General features: G+C 40.7%; 2 protein-coding genes across 4 annotated transcripts in view; one reads left to right on the forward strand and one right to left on the reverse strand.

The window, feature by feature from the left end:
• The window catches only part of slc4a5a (solute carrier family 4 member 5a), a 36,005-nt gene extending 25,798 nt beyond the window's left edge, over nt 1–10,207 (forward strand). The window contains exons 15-25 of one of the 3 annotated variants that reach the window (XM_085474599.1): nt 1,906–1,967; nt 2,276–2,467; nt 3,229–3,342; nt 3,682–3,843; nt 3,990–4,168; nt 4,350–4,422; nt 4,765–4,833; nt 5,193–5,366; nt 7,380–7,565; nt 7,669–7,727; nt 10,001–10,207. In XM_085474599.1, coding sequence (XP_085330725.1) covers nt 1,906–1,967; nt 2,276–2,467; nt 3,229–3,342; nt 3,682–3,843; nt 3,990–4,168; nt 4,350–4,422; nt 4,765–4,833; nt 5,193–5,366; nt 7,380–7,565; nt 7,669–7,727; nt 10,001–10,166 — 1,436 coding nt within the window. In that variant the 3' untranslated portion in view covers nt 10,167–10,207. Of the gene's footprint in view, nt 1–1,905; nt 1,968–2,275; nt 2,468–3,228; nt 3,343–3,681; nt 3,844–3,989; nt 4,169–4,349; nt 4,423–4,764; nt 4,834–5,192; nt 5,367–7,379; nt 7,575–7,668; nt 7,728–10,000 lie in introns of all 3 variants that reach the window. The other 2 variants (XM_085474600.1, XM_085474601.1) reach the window with 2 other exon arrangements.
• A 588-nt stretch (nt 10,208–10,795) lies between these two features.
• Nucleotides 10,796–20,267, reverse strand: ogfod2 (2-oxoglutarate and iron-dependent oxygenase domain containing 2). Its single transcript, XM_085474602.1, has 7 exons — nt 20,034–20,267; nt 19,860–19,916; nt 14,323–14,433; nt 14,135–14,234; nt 13,300–13,424; nt 12,311–12,568; nt 10,796–12,167 (listed from the first exon to the last, which is right to left on the reverse strand). Exons 1-7 carry the CDS (start codon nt 20,166–20,168, stop codon nt 11,901–11,903), a joined length of 1,053 nt encoding a protein of 350 aa, XP_085330728.1. The 5' UTR covers nt 20,169–20,267; the 3' UTR covers nt 10,796–11,900.
• Between the last annotated feature and the right edge of the window lie 805 nt (nt 20,268–21,072).

Below are 21,072 nucleotides of genomic sequence, written 5' to 3' on the forward strand. Positions count from 1 at the left end.
TTATTGTGAATTTTATTTATCTCAGCTTTGGTACTTATTTCACAGTTAAAATATTAAAACTAATTTCTCACGTATATCAGAAAAAAGATTTCAAATGAATGGCTGTCGAGGTAATAATGCGCATCAGTTTTTAGTCGATCAGGTAATAATGAAACGTTTGCCTGCTACAAAGAAATGTTAGATCTTTTTTTTTTGTCCACTGGTTTCCTTTGCAGTGTTTGCTCACTGACAGAGCGTTCACTTTAATGGCATACATCATTAATGTGTCTCCTAGCAGATGCCTATTTTAAGCTGCTACCAGTCCACATTATTTAGCACACCGAAGATTAAATTATACTGTTTTAGCTGTTTTTGACCATCTATAGCTGTACAGGCATATCAAGCATATGTTGGAGGCAACTTATTACAACTATTAACATCACACAGAGAGGACTGACAAATAACTACACTATAATAGGTCTGTGGATGTCTTTGTCATCATTTCTTTATAACCATACTTGTGATGATATCTGGAGTAGAGTTATAATAGTTTTGTATTTTCTAATTACTATTTATTTTTATTTCATTTTCACCTTTTGGTTGCGATTTAGTGTAGTCATTTCAGCAGTATTGTTATTGTTTGAAAATGCAAAGTTTTAGTTTCCGTTTTAGTCTTTATAATTAGTATTACTGTCTGGGGGAGGCAGACAGGGGCGCCACCGGGAAGGGGTTGGGGTGGTGGCGGTCCTATGTTGGTAATAATGTAATAAGTTTGCAGAAAAGCTGGTGCCAATCCATGGACAGATCACTGGTGCATCTCAATGCCAACACAGAGACAGGCAACAGTTCACACTCTTACCTGATCCAACACTTATCTGTCTTTATTGAATAAGTTTCATCAATCAGTCAATTAAAGCAGATTTTTATGCATTTCAAAATCTTAATTGTTTTTTATATGTACCTATTTTCAGTGATATCAGCTATAATAGCAGGAAATTAACTAGGCATATCATTCTTTTTTTCTGTTTTTGCCATCTTTTTCAAGTAACCTACATTTGACAGCAGCATAATGAAAATGGAAAGTTCTGTTTTCGGTGTGCCACCCCAATATGTTTGGTGCCCCCCATATGGCCACGCCTACAAAACAAATCTGGAGCCCCCCCGATGTAAGAGGCATGATTTAGGAAAATCAGTACAGGTATTGCAAGAAAATACAAGCAACTTTTTAACCCTCTCAGGCTCAAATTAAACTTTTTGTTGCTAATGCACAACCAAGTCCTGCAGTGGTACTTCTGAGTAATCAGGTTGTTAGTTTTTAACTGTTGCAAATCGGCAACGCCTGCCTTGAGAGGGTTAAAAGCGGTTGACTCGCAGTCCTGTAGATATACAGAGCCTCAAATATACCACTAAAACGAAGTATATTTCCTCTAGATTTTTATTTTATTTTACTTCATTTTTTGAAGTTCACAAAATCGCTTCAGAGAGTTTTGATTTTTTTAAAAAGTGATTTAGTTTAGTTTTCTTTTTTTGTTTGTTTTGTTTTAGTTAATTATAGTAACCTTGGTCTGCAGTGCTGAACAACAGCTTTATTCTTCTTGGGTTGGGGGGTTTGATGATGGTAATCTACCCACCTTTTTTCAAGTGCAGGTGATTTGCAGTCATTTCTGCAGACATTGATTTCTGTAACTGATTGTTATCCTTTTTTGCTTTTGCCATGCACAAACAATTTGGCTGCCGTCTCTTGCAAGTGAGTACCCCTTTGTCTGTCTGCATGAGACTCGGAGTGCTCTCTGTCCAGCTGCTGGATTCTCATTATATTTTGCGTTTCTTCTTTCCTCCCCTTTTGTTTTCTTCATCACCCCATCTACGCTATCCGACTCATTACCTGCCTCCTCCCTACTCTCTCTCTCCCCAATCCGTGAACAGTGGCTGCAATGATCTTCAATGGTTTAGCTCCAATGCCAGATAACAGCTCTAGTGTCTCTGGGGTGAGTGCTTGCTTTCATTAAATGTTTAATTTTCTACTTTTTGTTGCTATATTTCAAGATAAATGTCCACAGAGTTGGCGACATTGCAGCTGCAGACATGCTTTGTTTACAGCTAACCCAGGTGTCAGCTCTGTCTCTAAAAAGAAGTCGCTTTCCCTCCTCTGTGTCTGCGTCTCTCCATCAACCCCACTGACCTTTCACTATTACTAACTTTACATCTGCGCCGACAATTTTTCGCTCTCTACGTGTCTTTGTCGAAACACTACGCTCTTCTTCATCCTCTCTTACTGCTGCCAACACCATCCCAGTTGAATGTGACAGCTCTGGACTGGAGCCAGCTGAGCAAGAAGGAGTGTGTGAAGTATGGAGGCTCTCTGGTGGGAAAGTCCTGCAAGTACGTCCCCGATCTGGCCCTCATGTCCTTCATCCTCTTCTTTGGCACCTACTCCATGACCGTCTCCCTCAAGAAGTTCAAGTTCAGCCGCTACTTCCCAACCAAGGTGGGTAAACTATCTGTCAGGTGGAGGTAAGAAGAAACTAGACTGAATACATGTATGTAAACAGTGAAGCTGCAAGTAGAGGTAGTGAAGTTAGATGTATTTAAATACCTGGGATCAGGTATGGACAGGATTAAATATGAGCATATCAGAGGGACAGCTCAGGTTTAGCGGTTTGAAAAAAGTCAGAGAAGCAAGCCTGAGATGGTTTGGGCATGTGCAGCAGAGTGATAGTGGATATTTTGAACAAAGGATATTTGATATGGAGCTACCAGGCTGGAGGAAAAGAGGAAGATCCCAGAGAAGATTCATGGATGTAGTGAAGGAGGACAGGAAGCGGATTGGTGTGACAGAAGAGAACACTATGGTGAGATGGAGGCAGATGATCTGCTGTGGCTGAAAGAAGAAGAAGAAGATAGTATAAACAAAAAAATGGCTGCCAGGTTTTTGAAAGTGTTAGATGTTTTTGGGCAGAAAACCTAGCTATTAGATCATTGTTCTTCCTTTTTACCTGCACAGCAACTCTTCTAGCAGGAAGTGGAGAGCCAACCAGACAAAGAAGTAATTCTTCTTATTTTGCTATATTCCTTTTTCAGACACCAGGATTACATTTGACTAAAGTGAAACTTGGCAGGCTACTTTTTCTTTTCAGTATTTATAAGCAGCTTCCTGCCTATTAGACCTCGGAAGCATCTCATCTTTAAGTTCTGCAAATGTTTATCTTTGTAATACAGACTGTTCTCTTTTTCTGTGTTTGGCACCAGCTGAGGAAACTCATCAGTGACTTCTCTATCTTCATGTCCATCATGACCTTTGTTGGGCTGGACATGTTAATGGGACTCAAAACTCCCAAGCTTATTGTCCCAACAGAATTTAAGGTAATTTCCAAACTGTTTATATATAGAAGAAAACAAGTAAAAAACAATTTCCAAAATGAGCAGCTCTATGACATGTTGCTGTATTGGGGACTGGTAGGGAATTTTGAATGGAAACATGAACATTTTGGATAACAAACGTGCTAAGAGTTAGAGAAGACGATCCATGCTGCCGTTATATCTGTTAGCGTTGCAGGGATGCACTTTCACTTTCTACAGATTGCATTAACTCTCCACAACAAAAGAACTTCATCACACTGGCTTAAAATTATGTTCCAATAATGATCTTGTGGAACTGAATCCTCGCTTTTAATAAAAATAAAGCTGCCTTTCATTTAACAGCCAACTCGACCGGGTCGTGGCTGGCTTGTGATGCCTTTTGGGAAGAATCCATGGTGGGTGTATCTGGCCAGCTTTGTGCCCGCCCTGCTTGTCACCATCCTCATCTTCATGGATCAGCAGATCAGCGCTGTCATTGTTAACCGCAAGGAGAACAAACTTAAGGTAGGTGTGCAACCAGTCAAATCAACATCAAAAGCCAAAGTAACAGTCACAAAACAGCGCTATAAATTCAGACAGAAGCCTATCGACTCACAGCCTGCCCCTTATGAGGTTGCTTTTAATAGAAATGATCTTTGTTTGCCCTGCAGAAAGGCTGTGGCTATCACTTGGATCTGTTCTGGGTTGGAGTCCTGATGGCCACATGCTCCTTCTTGGGTCTGCCCTGGTACGTGGCTGCCACCGTCATCTCTATTGCTCACATCGACTCTCTGAAGATGGAGAGTGAATCGAGTGCTCCAGGAGAGCAGCCGCAGTTCCTCGGGGTCAGGTAGCGTAAAAACAAAGAGCTCAGAAATAAAAAGGAAAGTGCAGTTTGTCAAATAGGCCGCCACTACCGACATCACAGAGCTACAGAACCACTGTCCTAAATCCTTTGTAGCTGACGTAGATGAGTGCATTGTGAAACTGACTTGACGCTCTCTTGTGTCCCGTCAATGTCAAACATACAGAGAACAAAGAGTGACAGGCATACTGGTGTTCGTTCTCACTGGAGTCTCCATCTTCCTTGCTCCTGTACTTAAGGTATGAGGTGCATAATGGATTTTTTTATTTTTGTTTTTGTAATTGTTATATGAGGCTTTTTTTCTTTGCTGTTTCCTCAAGATTTGTTTTTATTATCTGCAAAACTCAAGATGCTCACTACAATGAATCAATAAATTATGTTAAACAAATTTCAGGTACCCACATTTTGAAGCCTCCATATTAGTTTTTCAGTTGCCCTGTTTGGGTGGTTATTAGCTTGGTTAGAGCTGTGTCTACAAACTCTACACATCTACACTCATTTTTGCTAAGAGTCAGAATTTCACTCTCATTGTGATGCTGTGAACTCTCTTAATTATGGCCAACATGTACCTTCACTTGCAGTTCATCCCCATGCCTGTGCTGTACGGTGTCTTCCTTTACATGGGTGTAGCATCTCTCAGTGGAATCCAGGTACCATGCGTATGCCAGCTGGTGTTATTTATGATTTGAGTAATTTGTGGCTGGGCAGCTTACTTATTGAGTTACAGACAGCAGATGTGAAGTGGCTTATTTAAAGCTTTTAAGCAAAAAATGTAACAATAACAACCAACAGGTATGCTGATACCATTATGTCCATATAGACCGCAAAGATAAAAAAAATCGAAAAGAAAAGAAAAAGGTTTTCAATTCGACACAATGTGTGAAACAACAATAAATAAACTGCACAAGTCTGCTCTAAATAATTTAAGCACTCATGATCGTTGTAAGTTTATTTGTATTTAACATAAATTCCTGCCCCTCAACCCTCTTGTTGTCATTGCCTTCCACAGTTCTGGGACAGGATAAAGTTGTACATGATGCCTTCCAAGCACCAACCTGACTTCACCTACCTGCGTCATGTTCCTCTCAGAAGGATACACCTGTTCACTCTGATCCAGATTACATGTCTGGCTGTGCTCTGGGTCCTCAAGTCCACCTTCTTGGCAATCATATTTCCCGTTATGGTAAGTGTGATGAAATACTCCCTTTTGCACCACAAATTATAGATCCTGTGTTGTGAGATGGATGGAGCTGAGAGACAAGTGTTTTGAAATGGAAGAAACACAGATGCTGATGCTAAAACTACAGGGTGGGCCATTTATTTGGATACACCGTAATAACATGGGAATGGTTGGTGATATTAAAGTCCTGTTTGTGGCACATTAGTATATGTGAGGGGGCAAACTCCTCAAGATGGCTGGTGACCATGGTGGCCATTTAGAAGTCGGCCATCTTGGATACAACTTTTGTTTTTTCAATAGGAAGAGGGTCATGTGACACATCAAACTTATTGGTAATGTCACAAGAAAAACAATGGTGTTCTTGGTTTCAACGTAACTTGATTCTTTCATGAGTTATTTACAAGTTTCTGACCACTTGTAAAATGTGTTCAATGTGCTGCCCATTGTGTTGGATTGTCAATGCAACCCTCTTCTCCCACTCTTCACACACTGACAGCAACACCGCAGGAGAAATGCCAGCACAGGCATCCAGTATCCGTAGTTTCAGGTGCTGCACATCTCAGATCTTCACACCATAGACAATTGCCTTCAGATGACCCCAAAGATAAAAGTCTAATGGGGTCAGATCGGGAGACCTTGGGGGCCATTCAACTGGCCCACGACGACCAATCCACTTTCCAGGAAACTGTTCATCTAGGAATGCTCGGGCCTGGCATCCATAATGTGGTGGTGCACCATCTTGCTGGAAAAACTCAGGGAACGTGCCAGCTTCAGTGCATAAAGAGAGAAACACATCATCATGTAGCAATTTCAAACACCCAGTGGCCTTGAGGTTTCCATTGATGAAGAATGGACCCACTATCGTTGTACCCCATATACCATACCAAACCATCACTTTTGTTGTTCCAACAGTCTTGGAGGGATCCATCCAATGTGGGTTGGTGTCAGACCAATAGCGGTGGTTTTGTTTGTTAACTTCATTCACATAAATATTTGCCTCATCACTGAACAAATTCTTCTGCGTGAACTGAGGGTCCTGTTCCGATTTTTGTTTTGCCCATTCTGCAAATTCTGTGCGCCGATCTGGGTCATCCTCGTTGAGATGCTGCAGTAGCTGGAGTTTGTGAGTAGCTAATATCTGCCAAAGGGATGTTCGACTAATGCAACTCTCCAGTGACATGCGGCGAGTGCTATGCTGTGGGCTCTTGCTACGCTGTGGGCTCTTGCTGAATGAAGCTAGGACAGCCACTGATGTTTCTTCATTAGTGACAGTTTTCTTACGTCCACATTTTGGCTAATCCAACACTGAACCAGTTTCATGAAACTTAGCAAGCAGTTTGCTAACTGTAGCATGGGAGATGGGTGGTCTCGTAGGGTGTCTTGCATTGAAATCTGCTGCAATGACCCGGTTACGGCGTTCACCAGATATCAACACAATTTCACGTGTTAACCTCTTCGACATGTCAATGGCTGTGAACAAAGAGAAACTTGTAAATAACTCATGAAAGAATAAAGTTACATTGAAACCAAGAACACCATTGTTTTTCTTGTGACATTACCAATAAGTTTGATGTGTCACATGGCCTTCTTCCTATTGAAAAAAACAAAAGTTGTATCCAAGATGGCCGACTTCTAAATGGCCACCATGGTCACCAGCCATCTTGAGGAGTTTGCCCCCTCACATATACTAATGTGCCACAAACAGGACTTTAATATCACCAACCATTCCCATTTTATTACGGTGTATCCAAATAAATGGCCCACCCTGTACATGAATCTTTTCCACATATAGAAGCTGTAAATGTGCAGAATATGTAAAAGCGATAGTTTTAATGGTGTTTTTAAAGTATGTAAATACTGCTCTGATTTTACTGTGTCAACCAGTGATTCCCATTAACATCACCTATACATGGCATCCAGAAAATCATATTCACAGCATAACTCATATATGAGATGAATGTTACCAGGAGCTGAAACAAGATCTCTGTGTTGGTCTGTCTCTGTGTCAAACACCAGATCCTGGGTCTGATGGTGGTCAGAAAGATGCTGGACATGGTCTTCTCCCAGCACGACTTGGCGTGGCTGGATGACCTCCTGCCTGAAAAAGAGAAGAAGAAGAAGGATGATGACAAGAAGAAGGGGAAGGGGAAAGAGAAGGAGAAAGAGAAGAAGAAGCCCAAACCTGATGACAATGAGGAGGAGGTGAGAAACTCAAGCTTTTTCTGCCCCCTACAGGACTGACAAACCATGACATAAGTGTGTGAAGCGCACCGTCTGTACTGTGTGTGTATGTCTTTGCTTGCAGGACAAGTATCACGGCTACGCGAACCACTCACCCAGCTCTGAGTCAGACTTGGATCGAAGGTACTGTGTTCTCAAACTGCACATCCCCTACAAAGACCTCGTCTATCCTGATGTCACACAGACTCAGTGGGGAGCATACTGCCAGGCTGCAGCCACACGCAGGGCTCTTTAACACGCACAGATATATATATGTCAAAGTGCACAGTTAAAGGGTCAGTTCACAAAATATACATAAGGATCAGTGATACTCGGTCAGTGATGCAGCATAAGACATAAAATAGTCCAAACTAGGAAAATGCAGCATAAGTTCACACACTGTTTAAATCCTGCATATAAGAACAATTTTGAAGATATTAATATAGCTGACAAATAACCTTTGATGTGTTACTATAAATTAAGATATGCAGTTGTTCAAAAATAATTAAAAGTAGCTCCAACTTTACCAGTTGGTAAGCTCCTTTGATTTAAAGCTATATTAATCTCACCCCCCTCTTTTTTGCAGAGAATATTTCTTGGGTGGAATGTACCTGCAAAAAAATGTATTAGTTACACTGATTTCTGTATAGCTCATTACCACTAGAGGGAATTGCATGTTTGTGCAGTTTGGGTGAACTGGAACATAGACAAAATAAGAAATTTTAACTGAATGGCTCATCAAACTAAACATGAAACTGGCAAATACTTGGATAGACTCGGTCGCATGAAAATTGATCACATAGCCTTTTTATATTGATATACTGACTTATTGCACACCCTTTAAATGGCCTGTATTTTAACAAGAAATTCAATTCATTACTTCTGTATTTTCCTCTGTATGTTTTGTAAACATACACATGTGCAGTCCCATGGTTGTCATGTGTCATGTTTGAGTTCGGTCTCCTCTCCATGCACTTTAAGGCAATGCAGATGGTTGTTGTGCTGAACAGTGTAATGTTTTAAATATCTGACAGCCTGTGTCTGAGCTGCCCTCTGCACACAACTCAGCATGTTGTTACTCTTCACTGCTCACCTTAAAGCAGCATAGTTTTGCTATGTATCTCAAAGGCTTCAGTGTTCGTTGTGTAGTTTAACATAGTGTGCGAGCAGTCAAACTAGATGAAGAAGTTATTGTGTGGTCTTTTTAGTCCTGTGTGTATCTAGCACATAGAGAGGATATATTTTAGGCCTCTGTATACACAACTGTATAATCCTCCATGTGCAGCATACATCATTTGGTTGTTTCTTTTTCTTCCATGTGCTGAATCTCTTTAGTACATCAGTCACACCTGCATGTGATATGTAGTCAGACCCCAGCTCTCCAACCTGCCTCCGTCCCTCACAGCAGTTTCATTGCATACATTTTGCACTGAAAGTGCCATTTACATTATTTAACCATAAATACTGTAACTTTGGGCTGTTTGCCCTTTGTGGCTGATTCAAATGTTCCCATCATGTCTGCATTGCTTTATTAGAGGCATGGTTTGGAATTGACACTGTGAACTTTTTTTGTTTACATGCAGCCATCTGTGGAAGTACATAAATTCTCTGTGACGTTATTTTATTGAAGGATTTATACAAACACAAAATGCACTGATCGCCGGACCTTTGAAGCTATTGTATGAGTTTTTATACAAGTCTTTACAACATGTGCTGACATAATGCAAAAGGCAGGCAGGCATAATAGTGCACAATCAAAAACTCAAAAACACTTGATATCAGAGTCAAAACAAATTTATCATTGCAAATTAACATTTAAAAAAGTAGGATGTTTTATTATTATGTTATTCCAATGTACTCAGTAAATTCAAGCTATGTTTGCTCACGTTTAATTTAAACCACAGGCTGCATATAAAAGATGGGTATGGCTACTACAGCATCACCCAGTGGTTAATGAAGTCCTCTTATGAAAGCCAGATGAGCATATTCACCATCCATTTCCGATAGATGTCTATTCAACTAGACTCGATTTAGAAACCAGGGCTCCCCCTGCTGGCCATTAGAAGGAATACGAGTTTAGTGCACTTTACTTTTCAGACCATAATGTAGGTACAGTCTATGTCATTTACAGTGTGGGAACCATCAGCTAGTCTGCTGACTCCCTGTGGGAGCAACAGCCAATATTTTGGGACTGATTTCACTCGTTAGCTAAGCGCTAACCCAAACTGCTGTAGTCATCAAGGCACCCAAGCGCTTTGGGTGCCTTGAAAAGCGTTATATAAATCCAATCCATTATTATTATTATTATTATCATCGTGTCTCACAGCCAAGCTCCGCCGCATTCCCCTCCCCTCCTTGTAGAACCACTGTGTCTTTGGCTATGGGTGTGTATGGTAACTGGACCTTGCCCTTCTCAGCATCACCCTCCATTTGAAGATCTCCTGTCCGTCGTCTCCTTCCGTGACCATGGGCCAAGGAATGCCGTGCCCGGTGCCCCAGGTCAAGATCGAGATGGAGTCAGATTACGATTCAGACATCGACCACCACCGGCCCCGTGACATGAGCAGTGAGACCACATTATAAAGCTGAGACACGATATCTCATTGACTGAAGAACATAAAACAAAGTGTGGGCAGACTACTGAAAGCAGCCAGTGCTGACCCGCAGACAGCACAGGATGGCACAGACACCTGACAGCTGAACCCAGTGAGATGGGACTGATGCAATAACTGCACTTAAGACTGCACTTGGATAAGATTTTTTTTTTTAAATATTATTTTAAACAGGTCCATTTGGCATACATTGCTCTGAATGGTACATTGAAAACTATATACTTGTGTATGTGTATAATGTAAAGGACTGTAACAAGCAGAAATATTTATCTGTATAGTGTTTTTTGTGAAATTGTATCTTATTATAGCTATATTGTACTATCATTGTAATTACACTAAATCCACACTATACAAGGCCCAAACTTAATGTACTATGCTCTCATAAGCCTGCATGTACAGAATTGGATTTCAATGCAAGATACATGAAAATAAGCAATACCTTAGCAACCAGAGCCATGCCTTTGTTGCACTTGTGTTTTGGTGTGTTTGAATATGCAAGTGAACCTGACCCTCCCCACCTCCCAATTTCCCCCCCAGTTCAACACTATAATAGCACAAGCAGGAGTAAAAAGAAACAACCAAAAGGCCACGATGTTGTGATGTTTGTTGAAAAGAATCCATTTATTTTGTAAGATGTAGCGAGCAGGTTCATATTAGTGTTCTTAAAAAAATTCTGTGTGAGAAATTAATTACTTCAACTACATAGCAAAGACATTTACACACAAAGAATATTAATGAACTAACAGAATTTGTGTAATTAAACTTCTATTATTTCAAACTGTGTGTTTTTTCCTCAGAGATATACAGCAGGGATGTATCGCAGCCAAATCTGTGGCTTAGCAAATGTTGATTATTCCAACAGTGCCTTCATTCTTTCTGATCCAAGACCAATGAGGCACATTTTGCTAAACATTAAACCTCATTTTAGCAATGTGGACTTCTGCAGCCTGCAGATACATACATTTATAAACAAGAGAGATAGCCTTTATTTGTCAGTTGCAGGTCTTTTGCCCACAACCGAGATGACATCTCCTTAGAAATGCATCGATCTAATATATGGTAGATGACCCCCTACAAATTCTGACTTTGTTGAATAAAAGGACGCCTACTGACGACTGAAATCCAAACGACAATTGTGCAACAACAAAAAAGTTTGTAGAAGAAAAACTTCCAGGGCAAAGAGAGAATTTTAAAGCCTTATTTTAGGAGAAATTCAAAAGTTTTAAACAGTTTTGTCAGATCTGATTGGTGATTCTGAAAATGCAATATCCTATGACGACTGGAAATCTTCACCCAAAACACTGAGTGGCAATATTATCTCAAGAAAATATTATAAAACGGGACACTACACTAAATGTCTGAGCCAAATATTAATATTATTACTATTCACAGCAGATGGCTGCTCCTCCCCAAGAATCCTCCTTCCTGTTCAAACTGAGTTTTTCCTCCCAACTGTCGCAATTGGGTTATTCACAGGGAAGGGGGTCATCTGATTGTTTGGCTTTTCTCTATTATACGAAGCACCTTGAGGCAACTATATTTGTGATTTGGCTGTATATAAATAAATCTGAATTGACTATTACTAATATTCATAAAATAATCATCCTAATTTCAAATGAGTCATATTACTTCATAAGAATTCGTTCACTTTAACGTCTTCCTATAATCAGCCCGTGCAGTCTTTAGTCAAAAGGAACTGGATGCATCACGTCAGCGCGCATGAGATGTTCTGTGGTGGATCAGAGTGTTTTGTGAAGCCATCAGCAAAGCCCTCCGCTTCCACCAATGTGGGTGTCCTGTTGCACATGGGGCACTGTTTATTTCGTTCCTGTGAGGCTCTCATCCAGATGATGAGGTTCCAGCGCTGACCAGAAGAGATGGGTAAAGCACCATGCATATGTTGACCCCGATGGAGGAGGCCCTCAGTCACCCTGTGTTCAACCTCTGAGCACTCCGTCTCACTTACAGGAACCTACAGAGAAGGCAAAAACTATTAATTATACTTTTGTATCAAATAACTTTTTAATTATTTTGTATCTATATGTTTTAGTTGTACACAACAAAAACGAAAAACATATATCATAAACAACATCATAAATCATAGCAGGGCATCACCTGTCTCATATCACCAAAATAAAGGTTGCCCTCAGTGAACTCCTTGCCCAGTGAAACATTCAGGGTGACTTCTGCATTGTCATAGTGGTAGCTCAAGTCCAGATCTTCATTCATGTCATATTTGACCACAAAGGCCTTGTGACTATCCAGACAGCACCCCCCACAGTCTGGATAAAGCAGGGAGGTGAGTGGCAGCAAGTACTGTTCACGGAGAGGTGTGATGAAGTGCTCGTCAAAGCCCAGCTCATTAAGGAGAATCTGAAGATACAAGGAAGAGCAACAAGACAACTTATACAGCTTTATTTCTACAAAGGTAGAGACACTCTCTGAAATGTTAATAAAAGCACAAATACAGGAATTTCCAAATCATTTAAACAGTCCATTTAAATTGTTATACCTACAAAAGGCAGCATATCCAAGTAATGCTTACAAAAAGAAATTCCTGTGATTTTTTTTAGCTAATTTGGTGAAGTATTAGAAAATAAATAATTGCATTTATTTTTTTGGTTGGGCAAGTAGTTAAACATACAGCCCCAACCTCCCATCAACCCCACTCGTTTGCAGCAGAAGGCTCCTCCTCCTTGAGCCTGGGTCGTTTCTTATGGTTAACAGGGAGTTTTTCCTTCCCACTGTATGGGTTAAATCCCCATATAAAATCTATCTACAAAGAAAAAAATAAAGCGCAACTTGAGACTGAGACAGCATTGTGGGAAATCTTGGATGCTGAATCCTCCAAGCTAAAAAGGAGAAACAGCAAACAGCTTATCACCACATAATCCAAAAGCCAGCATCAGTGATGGTATGAAGGTACATTTGGCATGGATCACTTGGACATCAGTGAAATTAGACAAAATCTATAATAATTCAAGCTTGTGGCCCCAAATCTTGTTTTTAGAGTCATTAAAGATGTAAACATCTGGCCACAACTGCACAGTTAAGGAGATGGTATAGAGTGTTTTCAGTGGTTTCAGAAGGCTTTAATTTATTACCCCATACTGGTTCATTGTGTTGGGTCTTCCTTTAGGGGCTGCAGACTGCTCAAAGTGCTTTAACTCCTCCATAAGATCCTCACAGAAGCTCTTGTCAAATAAAGGAAAGCGATACACTCTTGGAGCTGCAACAGAGAGGAGAGAATGAGTTAAAGATGCTCTGTGTGGCATAAAGCTGTGGAGTTAACGACAATAAAATGTCTTGATTGTCTTGAGCTGTGGTAAAACTTCGGGCACTGTGATTCTAGCCCTTTCTTCTCCGCCACTTGTTATAAATCAGTAGTTCTATTAATAGACATCATTGCTTAGCATTCAAACTGAGCCATCACGTCTGTTATGGCCCTAGCAGGGCCTGCTGTGACTTTGACCCAGTATGAGTGTGTCCTGCCATCTCTTCCGCCTTAGGTGCTGCCTTTTTTGGTACAACTGAATCTACTCAGCAATTAAACCAGATAAGTCCAAAGAAAGGAGAACTCTGATGCCAGAGAGCCTTTTATTTTGGCTTGCAGGTTGTGAGGTGTGTTTGCTGTGGCTCTGTGTTACTTTCTGGTGTTAAAGCCTTTTTTTAAACTTACTATCTGGTGACCAAGTCCTGGGTCTTACCATTTTCTCCTTTCTTTCAAAGGTGACAACAACTTCCCCATCTCTCTAATTGGATTTGTAATAACAATATTAATAAAAGCCTTAATTTAACAATTTCGCCTCCATGTCTCCCTTTTCTCAATTCAGACATTTTTTGTTAGTCTCCCACATCACCTGGACTTTTTAGGGAAATGTAACAACTTCACATTTGAATCTCTGTCTCTGAGGAGTTAAAAAGAACTTCCCAGCTTACCCACTTGTTCCTCCAACAAGCCTAAGAGGCCTTCTTCGGTGGCACTGTCGCTTTGACAGTACTCAACAATCTGTTTGAACTCTGAAGTAAGGTAAGACTCCTGAAGGGAAGTGAAGTGCAAATGTGTTTTATCAAGGTGTTAATGTTTCATTATTCACAATGCTGATGATGGTTAATGCAGTGACTACCTGGAGATGGTAGACATGAGGATGCAGAGGCCGGTAAATATCTTTGATAGCAGCAGCTCTTTGAGCAGATGTCACACCTAGATGCTTTCGTCTGTCCACTTCCTGGGAAATCTAAACATAAACAGGGCGGACACTTTCAGTTTATTAGTAATGCAAAGATTTCTCATTTGTTACCTCAGCTTCTTTTCATAAAATATTAATTCTCTAGTTATTCTCTGTTTGTTATACCTTCCTAATGAGTTAGGCTTGAATGCTTCATGGCATTAACAGGTCACTTATGAATCCCAATGATATTGATACCATCCTAAAAAGAGATTCTCCTTTCTCTTTTAAGCTGATCCAGGGCCAGCAAATTGAAGTGCACATAGATGCCACTAGTGGAGCATCAGCTGTTCTCAAAGAGCTGAAAAACATCTGTACTACAGACATCAGAGGCAGCAGAGTTTAAATGTTAAGCTGGCTAATCGCTCACATCCAGAACTGCCATGATTTCAGCAGCAGCAGCTTAGTTTTCAGTGTTTTTTTTTTTAATATATCTGAACACAAATACCAGTATGTACAGTGTGCCCCAGCAAAATAGCAAAAAAAGGTATAAATTAAATCCAGATTTCCTCTGTTATTTTCACCGGTAGCTGGTAGCCAGGTGATTATCAGCAGTTACCACGCCTACCTAGCCGCATCAGAGCCATTTTCCGTCAAAGACCTCCATTTTAGACCCACCTATAGACACGTGACTGGACAGACATCACATGCAGTAAATTTGGGCCCACGTGGGTTTTGGCCTTGGAACGTCTGATTGATTGAAGTAACGTGAACGTGGCATCGTTACTGTGATTCTATTGGCTCAAACAATTAAAAAGAGGTGTCGATCGTGCAAATTGACCAAAAGAAACCAAAGTTACAGCCTCTCAGAGTTTAAAGGGCCAGAGACCAATTAAACACTCCATGCGCACGGCAGAAAAGGACCATTACTAGGGCTGGGCCAAATTATACTGTTCACGGTAGTACTGGTACAATGTTAGGCAACGATAGGAAAATGAAATATCGCGATAGAATATGGGTAAAATGCGCATGCGCAGTGCCTTTGTTTTCATACGCACACAGCCGAAAAAGCACAGCAGCAACAGAGAATGAGAAGGGGCAAATCGGATTGTTGAGTGAAACGGCTGAACCAGAATTGGTTTGTAAAAATGGTGCAACTTCAGTGATGCGTTTGGTTTGGTGTTTGTCCGTCAGATACACAACAAAGCACATTTTTTGTGCATGCCGTCATTGGTTGTGTCCAAATTCATGGTCTGCATCCTCCTGAGACCGATTACGTCACAGCGACGCGCCGAAGGCTGTCCAAATTCGTAGACTCCTCTGAATGCAGCCGACAAATGCGTCCTCCTTTTCCCCGAATTTGAAGGATGGGTCGGGTGTGTCCTTCGTGGCCTACCATATCCCAGAATTCAAACTCCAGTTTCCAACAATGGCGGCCGCTACTAAGTTTTAAAATTACTCATACTAATCTTTCTGGGTCACAAAATAAACTTTTAATATATTTTCAGGGGAGAAAGTAGCTGTGTAAACATCAAATATCTGCTCGGTTTATCAAGATATCGCATATTTGCAAAAGTGCTTCAACGTTTTCGGAGACGTCTGCTACCCACCAGCTCGATAGCTAGCCGGGAGCTCGAGGGTCACTGAAGCCGCCGAGAATGGCCCAACTCCCGGCACATCATTTTCAGATCACCGCAGACTTTCGCTACTCAGGTTAAACGTAATATATAAGTCACTCAGACAACCTAAAAATGTTATTGTTTGGCTTTTTTCAGTGTTTTATTTGTTCACGAGTAAATTGGTTTGGCTGAGATTAAAGTTATTAGATTAGATTAGATCAAATAAAACTTTATTAATCCCCCACGTGGGTTCCTCCTTGATTTTCATACAGCTGACTAAACGTCAAACAGAAAACTGATTAAACAGAAGTGTGAGATGGTCGAGAATTTACGCCAGTGTCCTGTTATATTTTAGATGGCACAGAGAAGATGGCCGAGTTTATTACACTCCACCGAGACAGTGGTGACACTGATCAGAAGGCTAGACCGTCCAATTCCACAGCCGTTTACTTCCAGCCTACCCGACCTTCTGAGGACCCGGCCCACATAGACCACGAAGGCCGGGTCCTCAGGAGGATGCAGCCCATGAATTTGGACACGACCGTTATTACCGTATTTGTTGGACTAAGGTGCTCTAAATCTGGGAGTAATCTGGGTCCTAAACTCCGTCCGATTCAGGTCCCAAAGTCAAACGAACACTGCAGCATCACTGAGAGTTAAAAACTGTCTAAATTCTTTCATCTTTAATAAAACGATCAGCATTGCTGCTTTACCAGGTCTAACTATGAAGTTTAACATCCAGGCATCCATGAAAACAGAATTTATTAAATTTAACGGAGTTAGCAGGAAGTTAGCCCGCTAGTTTCGCTAGTTACCCAAGCACGATATAGCATGTTCTGACTGAGAGATTTCTGAAAAAATTCAAACGTACAGCTCTGCTATCACTTCCAACATAAATGAAGACAGGAAACTAAACAGCAGTGATGTTTATAAGGTTACTGAAGTTGGGTTAGCTGGTATATAATGATGTGCTACGGCAGCAGTCCCCAACCTTTTTTGCGCCACGGACCGGTTTATGCCCGACAATATTTTCACGGACCGGCCTTTAAGGTGTCGCGGATAAATACAGCAAAATAAAACTAGTACCGGTACCGAAAAAAAGAAGATTTATTCATAACACACGTGAAAATACCCAGGAAAACAGAGTTAACGGGAAAAAAAACGATTACAAAATAACACTGAAAACCAATAAAAACCCTGAAAAACATGCATTTCACACCCGAGTCTCAACTCTCGCGGCCCGGTACCGGTCCGAGGCCCGGGGGTTGGGGACCACTGCGCTACGGGATCACTAGCAACACAGCTATGTTAGAATAACATAAACAGTGAAGCTGGAGGATGAACGCTAACACTTTTCCACTCGATAAAAGTTAACATGAAGGTTCCTGATGGTTAGAGATAAATGCAATCGCATGGCAGGATGCTGTAAACAGACCAAACTTCAGTCAGGAGAACAACTGAAATAATCCATCCACAATAGAAGGTTAGTCATTAATATACTGCAACAACATGGGAATAGAGCAGCTGTGATAGAATACAGGGCGATAGTGGCTCAAGAGTTGGGAGTTCGCCTTGTAATCGGAAGGTTGCCGGTTCAAGCCCCAGCTTGGACAGTCTCAGTTGTTGTGTCCTTGGGCACTTCACCCCGTTGCCTACTGGTGGTGGTCAGAGGGCCCGGTGGTGCCAGTGTCCGGCAGCCTCGCCTCTGTCAGTGCGCCCCAGGGTGGCTGTGGCTGCAATGTAGCTTGCCATCACCACTGTGTGAATGGGTGGATGACTGGTTGTGTAAAGTGCTTTGGGGGTCCTTAGGACTAGAAAAGCGCTATTCAAATGGCCATTTACCATTTACAACATTAATGAATCAATGGTACAGAAGTGGAGGAAGCAAGAAGAATGAGTTGAATAAAGTTTGATTCATCTGACTGCTTTGTTTCGCTTAATGTGCCTTTTAATCCCATGCACCTTATGGTCTGAAAAATACATATTTGATTTTTTTATTTGGCACACTGCAGTTTAATGTTGCAAAGCACCTCTTTTTACCTTCAGTGGATATTATACATGGTTATGCTCAGGATATGTCAGCCCATTTCTACTGGAAATGCCTTTTGGTTAAACTTTCAGCAAGGAATTTGCATTTGCACTGTTAAATTTGTATATAGCTTTAATGCACATAAAAAAAACAGCTGCTTGTTTAAGTGAAAATAAATGGATGGGGGGTTTTTTGCGCTAGTAAAGTTGTGGAGTTGTATTTTGTCTCGCAAAAATTATATCGTCAGTTATATCGTTATCGCAAATTTTCAAATATATATCGTGATAAATATTTTTGGCCATATCGCCCTGCCTGACCCATTACCATGTAAATGTGTGGTTAATTCTTCAAAAATGTATTTAAAAAAAAAAGCATTTTTAGGCATGTTAATAAAATTAATCAATTTATGCTCTTAAATACCTAAAAAGTTCAACTGGCATGGTTTTTTGTACAACGTCTGGATATTCATGTATTGACAGCGCTGTAATTTTTCACTGTTTCACTTTAAAAACATAAATCTTTGCACAGATGATGTTTAAATGTTGGTTACTGAATTTCTGTAATGAAACTGAGGCATATTTTAAAAGGGTTATATGCTTAAAAAAAAAAAAAAAAAAAAAGGGGGGCGAGGATAAAATCTACTTACTTTTTCTGTGTTCCAGTCTCAGTAACTTTGACACAGTAATATCTGCTTCAATATTTACACCTCGGATGAAATTTCACAAGTGTTAGCTTTATTTTGATACCAAGATTGTAAGCACAGAGTTTGTAATTGCAGAGAAATAATCAATTACATTTGGGTATTGCATTTTTGAGCAGGAAGCTCAGAAACCCCTTTGGGACTTAAGAAGTTATGGTGATACTTAAGGAGGTAACACCTCAAATCTGATGAAACACCTGGCGACGCATAGTGTTTTTTTTTTTTTTTAAAAAAGCCGAGAAATGCACCGTATTTGATAGCTTGCTGCAAGACCTCCATTAGTGAGTTAGCACGGATTGCGCCGTGCGTGGAGCTGGACGGTTCTTATCATTTTGCAGAAAAAAAAGAGACTGCTAAAAATAAAAACATAAGAGGTTTTTGGACAAAGCTTGTGTTCTCCATTCTTTAAGCACTGGTTCGAGCACCGTTTCAAAAGTACAGATTTGGCACCGGTATCGGATAAAACCTAAACTATACCCATCCCTACTAAACACAGGCATCTTTTACAAGTCATTCAGAATCTACTACTCTTGATGCCATAATGCTTTTTGGTTCTTAATTTATAACTGCTGCCTTAAATGTTTTATTATTAGTGGTCCAGTGCGGTTATTTTTCATTTGATATTTTTATGTTGTTTTATTGTTGGGTTTGGTTTTGCCAGCTTTAATGTAAATAAATAAGCGGTCTGCAGCAAAACTGGGTTTGGGTCATCACTTTGTCTTCCAAGACAACGACCAAAAACACATTACAGTCCAGTCAGCATTACTGACTGGTCTGTAGTCCGAATCCCATTGGAAATCTGTGGGGTGAATTAAAGACCAAGGTCCATCACAGAAGACCATCAAAACCAGAGGAGCTTGAGAGATCCTCCAAAGTAGGAGGGATTGCTCACTGTGTGAGACTTGTTGCAAACTACTACAAAGAGCTGCACCCTCTTATCCAGCAAAAAAAGACAAACAACTGACTGTTAGCATCCCCGGCACGCTAATTATTTTGAACTTGAAAGTTTTTTGTGAAATCATTTTGTTTCTGTGTACAAAGCACAATAATGTAAGGGTTTCAAATACAACTGGGATGCTTGAAACAGCTGTGTCAAAAATCCCTTGGCCTGTTTAACAGCACTTGTAAAATACAGTATACTTCTTACCTTGTTGAGCACTCCCTCAAACTGTTCATCCGTGACGCAGCCCAACTTCTTCAGCAGCTGCGCGGTAACAATTAGCAAACAATACACACCTGTCAGCTCACAAAGTTGCCATGTCACCATTTCTCATCATATTTGTATTTCATATCAAAATGTAGCAAACTGGTATCCACTCACTGCATGGTAGTCCAGCCTGAACTGCTGCTCGGACACAAAACGAACATGGAGCTTGTATTCCTCCAGGAAAATGTTATCAGTCGTGAAACAGTCACAGGTATAAAACCGAGGCTTTTCTTTGCCTTCGTTCGTCATTGCTGCCTGTTCAAAGATAACTGCTTAAGACACAGGGAAAAACATTACCACGGACACTACTGTCAAACGCACGCCCTGTGACGTTGCGCTCAGTGACAAATATGTCACCTCCGGTTCGACGTCCTCCAAATTAAAAGCACCATACATACATACATCCCATTCCATCCGTCAATAGCCCCTCCGTCCAAAAGGCGTCAAAAACATGAGACAGTTATATCAAATATGAACAGCCCTTATATACACTGAGCCTAAGTCCATGTTTTAATTTTTATTTTCGTGTGTGTGTGTGTGTGTGTGTGTGTGTGTGTGTGTGTGTGTGTGTGTATACACAGTATGTCTATGTGTTTGTGTGTTGGGTGGGTGGGTGATGTTATAATCTGTAGAAAAATATAAGTATTAAAAAAACAAAAAAAACATGCACCTGGGAGTCAGATGGAGACAGTCATGGACTCGAGATGTATCAAAAAAAGGGACTTATTGATTTTGTCTGTTTTCCACTGTATGTGCAGTAATGTGTCAGTTCGCACTAGTTGAAGTTATGACGCCTGTGGTTAGACTGTAATCATGAGTTTTAACAGAACTAAAGTGGTTTCAGTATAAAACTACACTTTTTAGTATGATTTTGAAGGTTCCTGGAGGAACATTGGATGCACTTGTGTCTGGATCATTGCTTAGTGAAACTTGTGGTTGACACTGAGTTCGAATGGATCATGTTCCACATGTTCCCTGAACCAGATGGTGGACAACGGTGGGATGCTGCTGACTTCAACTGAAGGAGTGGGGGCGCCAGTCACAGAGGGCTCTTACTACTCAGCCTCCATCGGAAGTTATACATCAGTTTGGTTTTTGTCCTGTATTGAATGCTTGACCACCTCTTTATCCTCTCAAGGATATTTAAGTGTGC

This window comes from Copadichromis virginalis, linkage group LG12, assembly GCF_057382275.1.
Source record: "Copadichromis virginalis isolate Kocher_CV1m ecotype Utaka linkage group LG12, C_Virginalis_male_GT1.1, whole genome shotgun sequence".
Lineage (NCBI taxonomy): Eukaryota > Metazoa > Chordata > Actinopteri > Cichliformes > Cichlidae > Copadichromis > Copadichromis virginalis.

Coding starts and splice junctions, on each gene's coding strand:
- ogfod2 (XM_085474602.1), bottom strand. CDS start 20,168: ATGACGAACGAAGGCAAAGAAAAGCCTCGGTTTTATACCTGTGACTGT. Junction 19,917..20,033: donor TCAGGCTGGACTACCATGCA/GTGAGTGGATAC, acceptor GTTACCGCGCAG/CTGCTGAAGAAGTTGGGCTG. Junction 12,569..13,299: donor ACACAATGAACCAGTATGGG/GTAATAAATTAA, acceptor TTGTATCTTCAG/ATTCTCCTTAATGAGCTGGG.